The sequence below is a fragment of the Egretta garzetta genome, unplaced genomic scaffold (genome assembly GCF_000687185.1).
Source record: "Egretta garzetta isolate BGI_Z169 unplaced genomic scaffold, ASM68718v1 scaffold204, whole genome shotgun sequence".
Taxonomy (NCBI): Eukaryota; Metazoa; Chordata; class Aves; order Pelecaniformes; family Ardeidae; genus Egretta; species Egretta garzetta.
The window spans coordinates 1,653,386-1,665,968 of record NW_009259424.1 but is presented as its reverse complement, the minus strand read 5'-3'; the positions used below and the strand labels follow the sequence as shown (position 1 = coordinate 1,665,968).

Here is a 12,583-nt window from a genome sequence, read left to right as displayed (position 1 = left end):
TAAAGCATTCTTTTAAAGGGAGAACTTCATGTCAACATGAAAAAGGCTCTGCTTCTGAGCCCTGATACTTTTATCAATACCTGTTTTCTTTTGCAGGAAAAGTAAGAAAAAAATGGTTTGCAAGCATTTGCAATCTAGAAATTGACATTAGGAAGGTCAAACATCAAGCCAAAATAACTTTTTGCTTCTCTTCTATCAAAAGTCTAAGTGTAACCATTAAGCTTGATAATAAAAAAGCATTATGTTCACTTTCAACTTTGATCCAAAGAAATGAAAGTTGCACAAACAAAAAGAAAAGTGTCTTTAAAAAAAAAAAGTTCTTAAATAAAAGACCAAACTGAATGCCTTACCCGTCCAAGGAAAGAGGCAATTAGAAAAACAGTTGAAGTAATTACACATGCTTATAGAGAGGAAAGATATCCACAATGTACTTCTGTCACTGACAGAAGGAAAAAATAGTAACAGAAATCCTTCTGTTCTGATCTCTTGCTGAAGGGTTTGTGTTTTCCCAGTGTGACTGCTCTCTCAGTGAACAATTTCAGGAACTTAGAAGGATAGACTTCTCCCCATACAGGGGAGGAGACATCAGCCCACATAGATCCAACAGTGGTTCTGGAGTCAAACAGTTCCTGCAAATTTTGTGAAATTAGCTTACCCCAAACCAATCCTTTCCATTAAAGCCTTACTCTGAAATCATAACTCTCAAATCAGTATTTGTCTTTCTTTCCAGAACTGGAAGCATACTAGCTCACAAAGAAGATCAGCGTTCAGAGAAGACATAAGCAACTGCCTATGCAGCACTCTAGCAACCAAGAGTCACTAGGTAAATTATATCCTAAGTTAACTGAATTATTTGAAAGTTAATAGCGTTCACAGGATGAACTTAAGTACTTGCTGTATTGTAGAAGTTTTTAGTTTTGAGTCACACATTTGTAACTTAAAACTTTACAATGAACTTGAGAGACTAGGAAGGAACAGTAACAATAATGTGTGATTAAATGTTGAGTAAAAGCTACTCATCAGGTATCACAGTAACTACTACCATGAACCTGACACTGTCCTGGACCCACTGGGAGTACATGCTATGCACCTGCTGCCAAAGAACTTGTAAGCTGACAGAAGAAGAAACAACAGACAGCTCCAAGCTAGTCTTCGAGTTCATCTTCAAAAAGTTGAGGATCTGCAGGCTAACGCCTCGCCTCAGGTCTGGGGAAAATTATGGAGCAAGTCCTCATTGGAAGGCAAAATTATGGAGCAAGTCCTAATGGAAGGCATTCTGAGGACAGGAATATGATTAGGAAGGACAAAGGGCAAATTGTGGGTCTACCAAATCAAGTGCCTTCAGTGATGGATTGTCTAGTTCTGTGGATGTTGATCACCTTAATGAAGCTTTTGAGTCTCCTACAGTATCCTTGAAGACAAACTGAAGAGGCATGGCTAGGTAGGTGGGCTACAAAGCGGGTGAAAAGCTGGCTGGATTGCTGGTCTCACAGTGTAATGGTCAGCGGTTCGAAGTTTTTAACTGATGAATTGTTGCTAGCTGTGTTCCTCAGTGGTTGATAGTGGGGCCAGTGCTGTTTAACACCTTCATCAATGACCTGGATGATGTGACTCAACACACCCTCAGAAGTCTGCAGATGATACCAACTGGAGGTAGTAGTTACTTGAATGGTTGGGCTGCCATTCAGAAGGGCCTCAGCAAGCTGGAAGAATGAGCTGACAAACATTTTGAAGTTAAACAAAATAAAACACATGTTCTTGTACTTGGAATGGAACAACTCTATCAGTGCAGAGGTAGAACTGGTTAGGTAATAACTTTGCGTAAGATGACCTAAAATGAGCTAGCAGTGTGCCCTTGCACAGTGAAGGCAAACCACATAACGGCCTGCATTACTAAAAGCATAGCTAAGAGGCTGAGAGAAGTAATAGCCCTGTACTTGGCCCTTGCAAGGCTGCATCTTGAGCCCTCTGTCTAATACTGGGCCCTCAGTGCTACACAGATGCTGACAAACCAAAGAGTCCAGAGATTTGAGGCTGGAACATATGTATGGAGCAGAGGGAACTAAGCTTCAGCCTCAAGAAAAGAAGGCAAAGGAGGGGTCTAATCTGCATTCTTCTACTACCTGAAGGGGAGAATATAGAGGATACTGACTTTTTCCTCAGAGATGCATAGTAAAAAAAAAAAAAAAATTCTACTACCTGAAGGGGAGAATATAGAGGATACTTTTTCCTCAGAGATGCATAGTAAAAAAAAATAAAAAAAAAATAAGGTGCATGGGACACAAACTGCAGCTAAAAAATTCCTGTTAGATGAAGATGGAAAAATTCTTTAATGTGGTGAAACATTCACATATTGCCCAGAGAGACTGGACACGCTGCAATCTCTAATCTTAGGAATTTTCAAATTTTCAAAGCTTTACTAGACAAGCCCCTGGGCAAGCTGATCTAATGTAGAAATCAGTCTAGTTTGAAGAGGCTGGACTAGATGACCTCCAAAGGTCCCTTCTAACCTCATTTTTTCTATGAGTTGGTAGGAACAAACTGATAAGCAAACAGATGAGACTGGGCTGCTGGATAGCAAGTGGCCTCGGCAAACTAACATGCCTGCTAGTGTCCATTTCTCAACCTGGAATGTTTCTGTGATGTAAAGGAGAATAATAAGCTTCCACAGTACAGCACTGCAAGGCCCTGTTTAAAAAAGAAACCTCGTAGGTGGTTAAAGGAATAGGGTGGTATTATGAATGTCATGAGCTGACTGGAGACAGAAGCAGTACTGAGTGAGAGATGAGAGAAAAGAGGTGTGCTTAAGGGTTTTGACAGTGAAGGCAGGTGGTTGGTTTGATGCAGCAGAGGTGAGAATAGAAGTGTGTAAAAAGGTTGTGGTTAAAGGAACAACAGAGATTACTCAAAAGAAACAAGAGGCTGCAAAAACGCAGATTTAAAACAAAGCCAATGCATGTAGGCATGCATACGTACCTACCCCCTTCCTACTTTGATGCTGACATGGAGCTTTAGTTTATCCATTCCCTTTAGTATCTCTAGTCCAGTTGTGAGCAATAGCAGAAAACTGTTTACTGAGGGCAGTTATATGTGGTTTAGTCGCATTTTGTGACAATAATGTTGCATAGGAAAGAAAGCAATGTTATGCTCATTATTTTGGTCATTAGCTGTTCACTGTATTGGTTTACGAGTATTTAACATGCTTTGTTAACCTGCCAAACAGCAAGCATCTTAACATTGTATTTGTTACTCTTCTCACCTAACCTCCTCTTCAGCTGCATATCATTTATCCATTTAGCACCTGTTTGTGTCACAGTCTAAAAGTAAATTCTGACTTTGTAGTTCCTAACAAAAATATCTAAAATGGACTATGCATCCATGATTTACCATGTCTGTTTAATAACAGTACTATTGATGTTAATTATGCATACCTCAGGAAAAAAATCCACATAACCTGCAGGCAAACTGGATATCTAAATACTTTGAGTAATAGAGCCAAGTTGTTTAATTTTTGTTTTGTTTTGCTTAAAACATTTCTCTTTTGGTTCTAAGTCTTCATTCCACAAGGTGATTACCACATTGAAATATATGGTTTTATAAAAGAACTGATATATTTGTACTTATCTTTTTTTTTAAGAAACTTTACTATCAGAGGATGAATATTTAGCACTTACCTTTTAGAATTATATTGAGGCCATCAGAGTAGTAATTGCCATTTACGACTAAGTATCTGCTGGATATCTTTAGGAACCAGCTGAAACTATTTTTACTAAAAAAGTGGTAAAAGAGCATCTATGTGAGTATCATATGAACTATCATATTTATGTAAATATTAGTAAAGACACAGTATCATGCATCACATTCAGAGTCAGTCAAAATCCTTTGAGATGGGCAGAAGGACAGATACAGGATTTTTGCCCTCAAAATCCTTCTTATTTGTGAAAGCTGAATTTGTATACATTTTAGAAGCTGTGTGACATTCAGGAATAATGAGCAATATCAGCTGATCCTGTGTTACATGACAAGATTTAACTTGACACATCTCAACGATTCATCACAAATTTGAGAGACCACGTTTCTACTTGAAGGCAACAACTGCCTGAGGCTACTACATGTCGTTCTGGCAGGACAGTCAGTATCCTTCAAGTACTGCAAAATCTTAAGTAACATTTACACTGCTCTAGCTAATGCAATTCTGCTGCTCACTTTAACAGTAAAATTTATCTGCTTAATCTACTATGTTATAACAAGTAAATCCTGGTGGTTCTGTTTATCAAAGCATGTATGATAAAATATGCATAATATTCACACACAACTAAATTGTGCTTACTCTAGAAAGAGATTTATCTTAAAGAACATCTTTATATAATTAACTCCAGTAAAAGTTGCTCTTATGATAGAACCCCAGGGAGGGCTCACCTACTTTGCCCAAAGTAATTTTGTCCAAAATAACTCTGTCCTTTCTGATGACTCAGCTGGAGAACATCACTGTTGACAAAACTTTTACAAAAGCATCCCAGACTGCTTAATGAAATAATGCTGACCTATGAATTTGCGATATGAGCAATGAGGGGAGGGAAAGGGAAACTTTTACATGTATCTGAAGTTGAATTGTGGATGGAATGGCACAGTTCAGGGTTCTTAGTAATAAAGGTACTGTTATATTTTGTGGCAGTGACAGACTGGGTTGGTGACAAGGGAGAAGACTAAGTAGGAGAGCTGGGACATGTGAGTGATTTCCAGATGGGTGAGAGGAGCTGGATGAAGTGATCGAAATCTGAGGGCTAGGAGGGGCCAGAAAAAGGCAAGGAAGCCAGTGGATTTAAGGGTTTAATGGAACAGCTCCACAGTACTTCAGAAGCACCTGGCTGCTGAAGGGAAACTAGCAGAATCATGGATAACTCTGAACTGGAAAGGGACATCAGGAAAGGTAAATCAAATAGTGAGTTATGGTGAGGAGCTTCATGGATAAACTTGAATAGGAATAGAATCCCCCTTGTCTCCTCTTCCATCATAATCTTTTTGTCCCATGGTCTCTTCAAATCCCAGTAACTGCAGAACCGCCATCTTGACTTGCCATCTTCTTTTTAGATCCCCCCTCTTGCTTTCCCAAGCAAAGACAAGAAGATGAGGGAGAGCAGATGAATTAAGGCTGAAGACTGTGGCTAATATCAGGTGAGGAGACTTGACAGATTGGGCACCTCCATTTGGTCTTAACCAAGAGTACTACAGAGAGAAAATTTTAGGCTAAGCTGCAGTCCTTGGAAGTATTAGATGTATAAGGAGAATTATATTTAGGCTTACTGTAAGGATAAAGGAGGGCAGCTTTTGGGGGATGACTTTGCTAGATTTATTTTTCTGAGTCTTGTTAATTTGTTTTGCTATTTTTTCAAATATTAAATCTGATATTGATGCAATTTTAAAAACAAATGTCAAGTATCAAAGGCAAATGAGAAATTTTCTGAGCAGTTTGCTAAGGTTGCATTTAAAAAAAGTGTTCATATGGCCCCATTTGGAATCTCAACAAACCTACAAAATAGGCAGGGGTAAAAAAAATATGTAGGGGTAAAAGCCCAATGATTCTCGTTTACAGTTTATACCACAGAAAACTGAAAGGGACTGTCACAGAGACTTCACCCAGGCACTGTGAATCCTGAATCCATGGACTGCGTGCCATTAGGACATGCTGTGGAACAGCCTAGCAGAAGTCAGTTACTGGAGCTGGTCTCCTCCTGACTTACTTATCTTTAAAATCACCTCAGACATGTCAGCAAGCTCTGCCTTGTATGTCCAAATCTCACTGGAAGACCTGGCAGTATCCTTCCTATCAGCAAAGCGCCACGAAAAACCTGCAGTGAGGACACCCTGCAGTTCTCTGTTATTACGAAGGAACTTTCCTTGGTAAGCACGACTCAGTCAAGCTGTCTGCTAGAACTAGTCTCAACAAGTTCATGACAGACTTCCTTTTCTGCTTAAACCACTGAACTTTTCTTGCTACTTTCTCAATATTAATTAAAAATTGCAGTGTTCTGATCCTAAGCACTGCCTCAATTAGATACACAATCCTTTGTACGAGCAAAAGGGGATTTGTGTCTGTTTATTGGTAAACACCTTCTTAATTATAAATCTGCTGTGGCAATAGGAAAGAAAAATCCTGCTCCATTTATGCATGTCCTGCTATCTTGAGTGAATCCCTAAGGTATCAGAAACACAAACAAACCCGATTTGGTACAGGTCTGCACAGCAGGCATTCGAAGGAGATGCAGATATGCACTTTGGATAGATCCTGACCCAATAAGGTGCTCTGAAAACCCCTAGCCTCTATGAACAGAGAAGTGACAAAGCACCTCTCCAGCATACTCAGAGGAGGATGATAAGCAACAGGCACAAGGGAACTGTCTGCCAGGCTTTGTTCATTTCTGCATAAGGCCAGAGGGAGAAGTACAGGTTTCTGGTCAACCACAGGGGAAGCTAGCCAAGCCAAGATAGTATTTCATGAGAAAGACAGAAATGGGGCTGCAGCCACAGGCTGAAGACAGATAGAAAACATCAGCAGATCCCCTGATACCTTGTTTGTTTCTCAGCTTCGCTGAATGCCTTAGCTGTTGAAGCAACGGCAATACAGGAAGAATTTCACACTCTTTTTCACAATTCTTTTTGCCTTATGCACTGTAGCTGCCCCCACCCCCAGAAACTAAGACAAACCAGTTCATTTTCAGCAAAGTAAAACTCAGGAAAGAAACCTCTACCAAATTCTCTCGTTTCTAGCAGCAATCACCTTCGTCAAACCAACAGAATAAAACTGGCAGGAACTTCGTATGTTATTCTGCAAGAAGTCTGGTGGAGTCCAAACAGGGGTAGGGTACCATGCTTTCAGCAGAGCAAATGCCTGTTTGCTCACCGCCTCCACCTCTGCCTGTCAGGGCCAAAGCTTACTATTGCAAACATGATGGTGTTTTTACAGAATTTTTAACAGATTCCAGTAATCAATACAACCAGTTTGCATAAACAGGCCTGATTATCATGTTCATACCACCCATTAGCAGCTGCTGCTAGCTGCTACAAACTTCCCACAATAGATTTCTGCTCTTGCTCAATTCCTTTTCTATCTGTCAAGTATAAGTAAGTTTTCCATGACAATGATTTATAGAATGGCTCACCACAGCAAGGTTCATCATCAAGTTTTAGTAAGCTCATGTCATGTAGCACATACAAAGTTTAAAGAAAGCTGGAAAAATATATGTTAAATAAAATCACAGTAGCCTGGCCTAGTGTCTATCCGTAGGGAGACACTCATGAATGTTCAGTAGGGTAAGAATTGTTTCAAATGAGGTTCTGCAGGTCCCTTCTGCGAAGACAAAAAAAAAGCAGAGGCATCTGCCTCTATAATCACGTGAGGAAGCTAAGCCATAAGCTACTTCAGATGGTTACTCTACCTCAGTCCTATCACTGGCCTTCACTGAAGTCATCCTAAGTATTTATGTTAATTATCTGAGGCATACGCATCGATAGTTTATGCCATCATCACTCCCATTACCTTCTGTCTGAATAGTGAGTTATTCTGATACCAACATTAACCTGGTTTTAGTTTAATATGTAACTGTTGCACAGAAGTTCAGGTTAATACAAACATGCACAAACACACTAAGATGCCAAGATGACCTTGAAAAACTAAAGCTTTGGAAAGCACTCATTGAGATTAAATAAAAATGAATGCGAGGTAATACATTTGAAGGAAAACAGAAATCAGCTAAAGTAACAAGTGACTCAAATACAGAAATTTACTATTTGCCTGAGTAGCTTCTGATGTAACAAATGCAAAATGTCAGAATCTTTTATTTCTTCCATGTCCAAGAACTTAGAATTACAGACTGGAGAGATCAAACCCCAAGAGGGTAACGGGTACAATTTATTCCTGGGGAGATTCTGACTGGACACGGGAGGAATATTTCTCACAGTGAGAATGATCAGCCACCGGAATAATCTCCCCAGGGAAGTGGTGGATTCCAACACTGGACACTTTTAAGATTCAGCTGGACAGGGTACTGGGCCATCTTGTCTAGACTGTGCTTTTGCCAAGAGGACCAGATGATCCTTGAGGTACCTTCCAAGCTGGTATTCTACGATCCTATGATTTTACTGCAGTCATTTCAGAGTTCTCCATGGACTCTCTGGATATCAACAACACTGGACAAGAGCTGCTCTTCCAACTCGAAACTGCAGATTATGCTGTGTTCAACTGAGCGCCACCGATGTAAAACTATGAACCGGCCTTGTTAATCTTGATTAATCTAAAGCTAGTAATTTAAAGAACTTTGGTGAGGGAGGTGACTTTAATTGTAAAGACTGACTTTATGGCACAGAACGTTCTTCTTCAGGAGTCTCAATACAAATCATATACTCTTAAAAAGATTGCAGAGTTCAACATGCAGGTCTTTAAATCTCTCTCACATGAAGGTGACTTTGGAAAGTGCTAAATGATAAATGCAACAACTGTCTTCCCCAGAACAGGCCTAAGACAGACCCCAGCTTTGTTAGCTGGTTCAGCTCCATGCAACTCTTTAATTTACACACCTGAAGAATTTGTCCAAGAGGCTTGTATTTTTCTTTATATCTTCCATGAAAGGACTTAATTTATGTGATGTGAAGTGTCTTGCAAGAGTGGTTGTGTTTTAAGGCTTCACTTACCGATCGGCAAGCATTTTATTAGTATCCAGATGGACAAAAACCTCAAACACCAGTACCCCCCCCCTTTGGTACAATTAATTTGATTAAATTTACTGAACATTTATTCAGTGCATGGCAAAAAAAGCTCCTGAACTTAAGATTGTTTCCCATATGCAAGTATCATAGAACATATACCAGCACCAGAGAGAAATACCAGCTTTGAAAGCTGTCTGCTATAGGACACTTCATTCTTTATAACTACATACAACAGCATGATACAGTTCCAATGAAACCAACAGCAAATAATGTGATATAAAATATGCATGAGTCTGAATGTGTACTGCCAGACATACGCTCTGTACAGGATGTTTTATGCTTGACAGCATGGTATGGTACAAGTAGAAAGAACAACACATGAGACAGAGCTACAGCTTAAAATCAAGATTATTTTGTTACTTTTCCCCTTTCATTAAGAGCAGAAATAAAGAGCTAAAAACGTGCAAAAACCCCAACCAAATGAATAAAAGAGGACAAAGAAAAAAAATAAGGAAGAGCATAGTTTAAAACTTCAAACCTCCCTTCCAACATTTCAGTACTGCTCACCAGTGTGGTAAAGCTAACTACATTAGCTTAGCCGCTCAATTTTGTAAAGATACTGTCACCTGACATTAAAACCTCAGTATTTCCTGCCATACCAATATGACAATGGCCTCCAACATTCATAAATAATGAAGATGCTTTTTTTGCATAATTACCTTGTGAAGTCAGTCATCTCCATCATAATCACACACATCCTCTTGGCCAAAACAATGATGTCATTGCTGGTATCATCCCATATTTCAATCTCTGCATCAAGCTTACTCTTGACTTTTTTGAAGTCAGCCACTTGCTCAGCTATCTTTTCCTTTTCAGCCTCTGGTAGTTGAGTCATCTTGGCCTGAAACGTAAAATAATTTGATTTGCAGAACATCTGAGTCAGAGTTTTGGTTTTTTTTTTTTTTAAACAAAATCACTGGATATTATTATATATATAGTTTAAACACACCATGGCCTAAGAACACTGTTCCAGCCCAAGCACTTCTGAATTTCAAAATCTGTATGCTACCATTGGGTTGGGCAAAATAAATTACCTCAGTGTAATGGGGATTGTGGTGTCCATGACATCATTAATATTAACACAGTAAGAGAAAAAGACTAAATTCTTCCAAAAAGCCTTTATGAAATGTGACCAATAGATTTTCCTTTTTCTTAGGGATGAAGAAGCCTAGGTGCTTTTAAGTATGCAAGTTATAAAATGCAATATTCTTCCAGGTAGGAAAGAATAAAGGAGAAGGTTTAATTGTCCTAAAAATTTCAGGTATAGAATCACTTAGTTTGGAAAAGACCTTTAAGATCATCAAGTCCAACCGTTAACCTAACCCTGCCATCCCACCACTAAACCCTGTCACTAAGTGTCTTGTCTACCCATCTTTTAAACTCAACCACTTGCCTGGGCAGCCCAGTCCAATCCTTGACAACCCTTTCAGTGAAGACATTTTTTTCTAATGTCCAACCTAAACCTGCCCTGGCGCAACTTGAGGCCATTTCCCCTTGTCCTATCACCCGTTACCAGGGAGAAGAGGCCAACCCCAACCTCTCTACACCCTCCTTTCAGGCAGTTGTAGAGGGCGATAAGGTCTCCTCTCAGCTTCCTTTTCTCCAGACTAAACAACCCCAGTTCCCCCACCTGCTCCTCGTAAGACCTGTGCTCCAGACCCCTCACCAGCTTTGTCACTCTCCTCTGTAGATGGTATGGTTACCATCTCTGTGAAGACAGTTCTACAATATCATTTTAAGAACTGAGAAAGACTGAATTGTTCAAATATGCATCTCCTGTCTTTGAATACGACAAATAAATAGATGAACATGTCAGAAATCAGAATGTGAATAAGGTTACCAAAAAGTATGTTGAATGCCAACAGGAAAACATCCAATATTCAAATCAAGCCACAGCCAAACTGGGCTCAGGCAGGACACAACCCTATACTTGGCTGCAGCTCCAGACTGGACTGTTTGCAAACATTCCACCACCTAAAACTGTTTCAAATGAAGGTTTAGTACAGCTAGAAAAGTGGCGCGTTTTGCACAGGTTCAAACTATGGAATTGGAACATTCCATCTATACTGAATGCATATATTTTTCCTGTATTTAAGCATCCGTGAAGTATGTAATATATAGAGAGTGAAACAACTTCTGAAAATGCAGCATGGTGAAAGAAGTTTTTTACTTAATATTATTTTGCATGAGCAAGGTTACCAGTCTGCTCCAGACAAGGGTCAGATATACTTCCTGCGTCAGGAACAGGCAAGGTAGCAGACAGGGGCTAAGATATTATGTGCACGTATAGCAGTCCTGGCCCTTTGTAATACCTTCTACCACAGGAAGCAAGGAGACCTTTTGGCCTGTTAGTCCTGATGGCTCTACTGCCATAGTGATTTTTATCTACCACCTTCTCTGTGAAGTGGTCCACCTCTTGCACTGCAGCCCATCGGGAACTCACAATTACATACGGCAACTATTAACACACTGTAATTATGCTGCAATTAAGCAATAAATATTTTGTGACTTGTTTATAAAACATATAACATCCATAAAACAGAAAGTTAAGGCAGGGGCTGAATTACTTATAATTAGTATAACAGCTAAGGAGTTTAATATGTAATGCATATGCTTTTCAAGCCCTGCCATTTCAGAGATTTTATTTATGCTTGAATCACTCTATCACAAGGTTAATTTTCCCATTTATATGAATTACTGGAAATTACAGGTCTCCCAAAGTATAACTATGTTAGAATTGCAGCCACAGAACTATAAAGTGTTAACTTTTAATGAATACTTTTCCTGTTTTGTTAAAAAACAAAACAAAACAATAAAACAGACCAGAGAAGACTAAGACACATTTTCCTCAGGGCTGCAGAACAAGCTTGCCAGGAAAGGTATGAAACAGAAAAAACTGAGAGTTGGGTTACAGAGTCAAGAGACCTGTAGTACCCCTTGTTATAATCGAATACATATTTGCTGACTGGTGGACGCTTATGGTATTTCCTAGCCCCCAGCTTCAATACTGTTTTGAGTTCAAGAACACAGGCCTAGATCTGGAAACCATAAGAAAGATGACATTTTAATACGGGAACTGTGACATGCAGTATCCTGCTATGTGCCAACATCATATGTTTTAGGTTGGAACGAGACACATTATCCACTGGAACAAAGGGGCATAAGAAACTACGATTCTGACCTTGTTTTTTTTCTTTCATTTCCCTCATACTGCTTTAAAACCACATACAGCAACAAAACAAAACAATTGTACACACCTTTTAAGTGCAGATATGATTTTGTATCAAAACAGACAACATAATGGTAAATGTGAAATAAAAATCTAAACTGAATGACTGCTATTACATGAGTGCAGGTTTATTTTGTCCACCAGAAGCAAATGATTTTTTCATTACTTCTAAGAGAAAATGTTTTTTATTGCAGTAGCAGATAACAGAGTTAAAACTAGGTGAGAGAAGAAGTTATGTTTTTGATATTTTTCTTTCTTCTATTACAAAAACCCCAGTATATATTTTTTCCTGTAATTTCCTTGAATTAACTCTTCAGAAGGCTGTTTATCCCTGGTAGCTGGGAGTCTCCAACACTGGGGCTATGTGCATTGTCCCATTTGTAACCTGACTTACCACCCAAGACTGCCATGTCTTTCCATTTCAGCCCCTTCCAAGTTTCAGTCAATTCGCTATCACAGACACTGAAATTTTAAGGTCAGAACAACTTGTCTGCATAGTGATAAAAATAGAGGACACATAGGGAGTAGCTACCTCACCTAGAGTACTGCGTCCAGCTCTGGAGCCCTCAGCACAAGAAGGACATGGAACTG

General features: G+C 39.3%; 1 protein-coding gene across 1 annotated transcript in view; it reads right to left on the bottom strand.

Annotated features, from left to right (window-relative positions):
- The window catches only part of CTNNA3 (catenin alpha 3), a 505,586-nt gene that overhangs the window by 48,165 nt on the left and 444,838 nt on the right, over positions 1 to 12,583 (bottom strand). Inside the window, exon 15 of the mRNA XM_009636975.1 lies at positions 9,423 to 9,604. Within this exon, the coding sequence (XP_009635270.1) occupies positions 9,423 to 9,604 (182 nt within the window). The remainder of the gene's footprint in view (positions 1 to 9,422; positions 9,605 to 12,583) is intronic.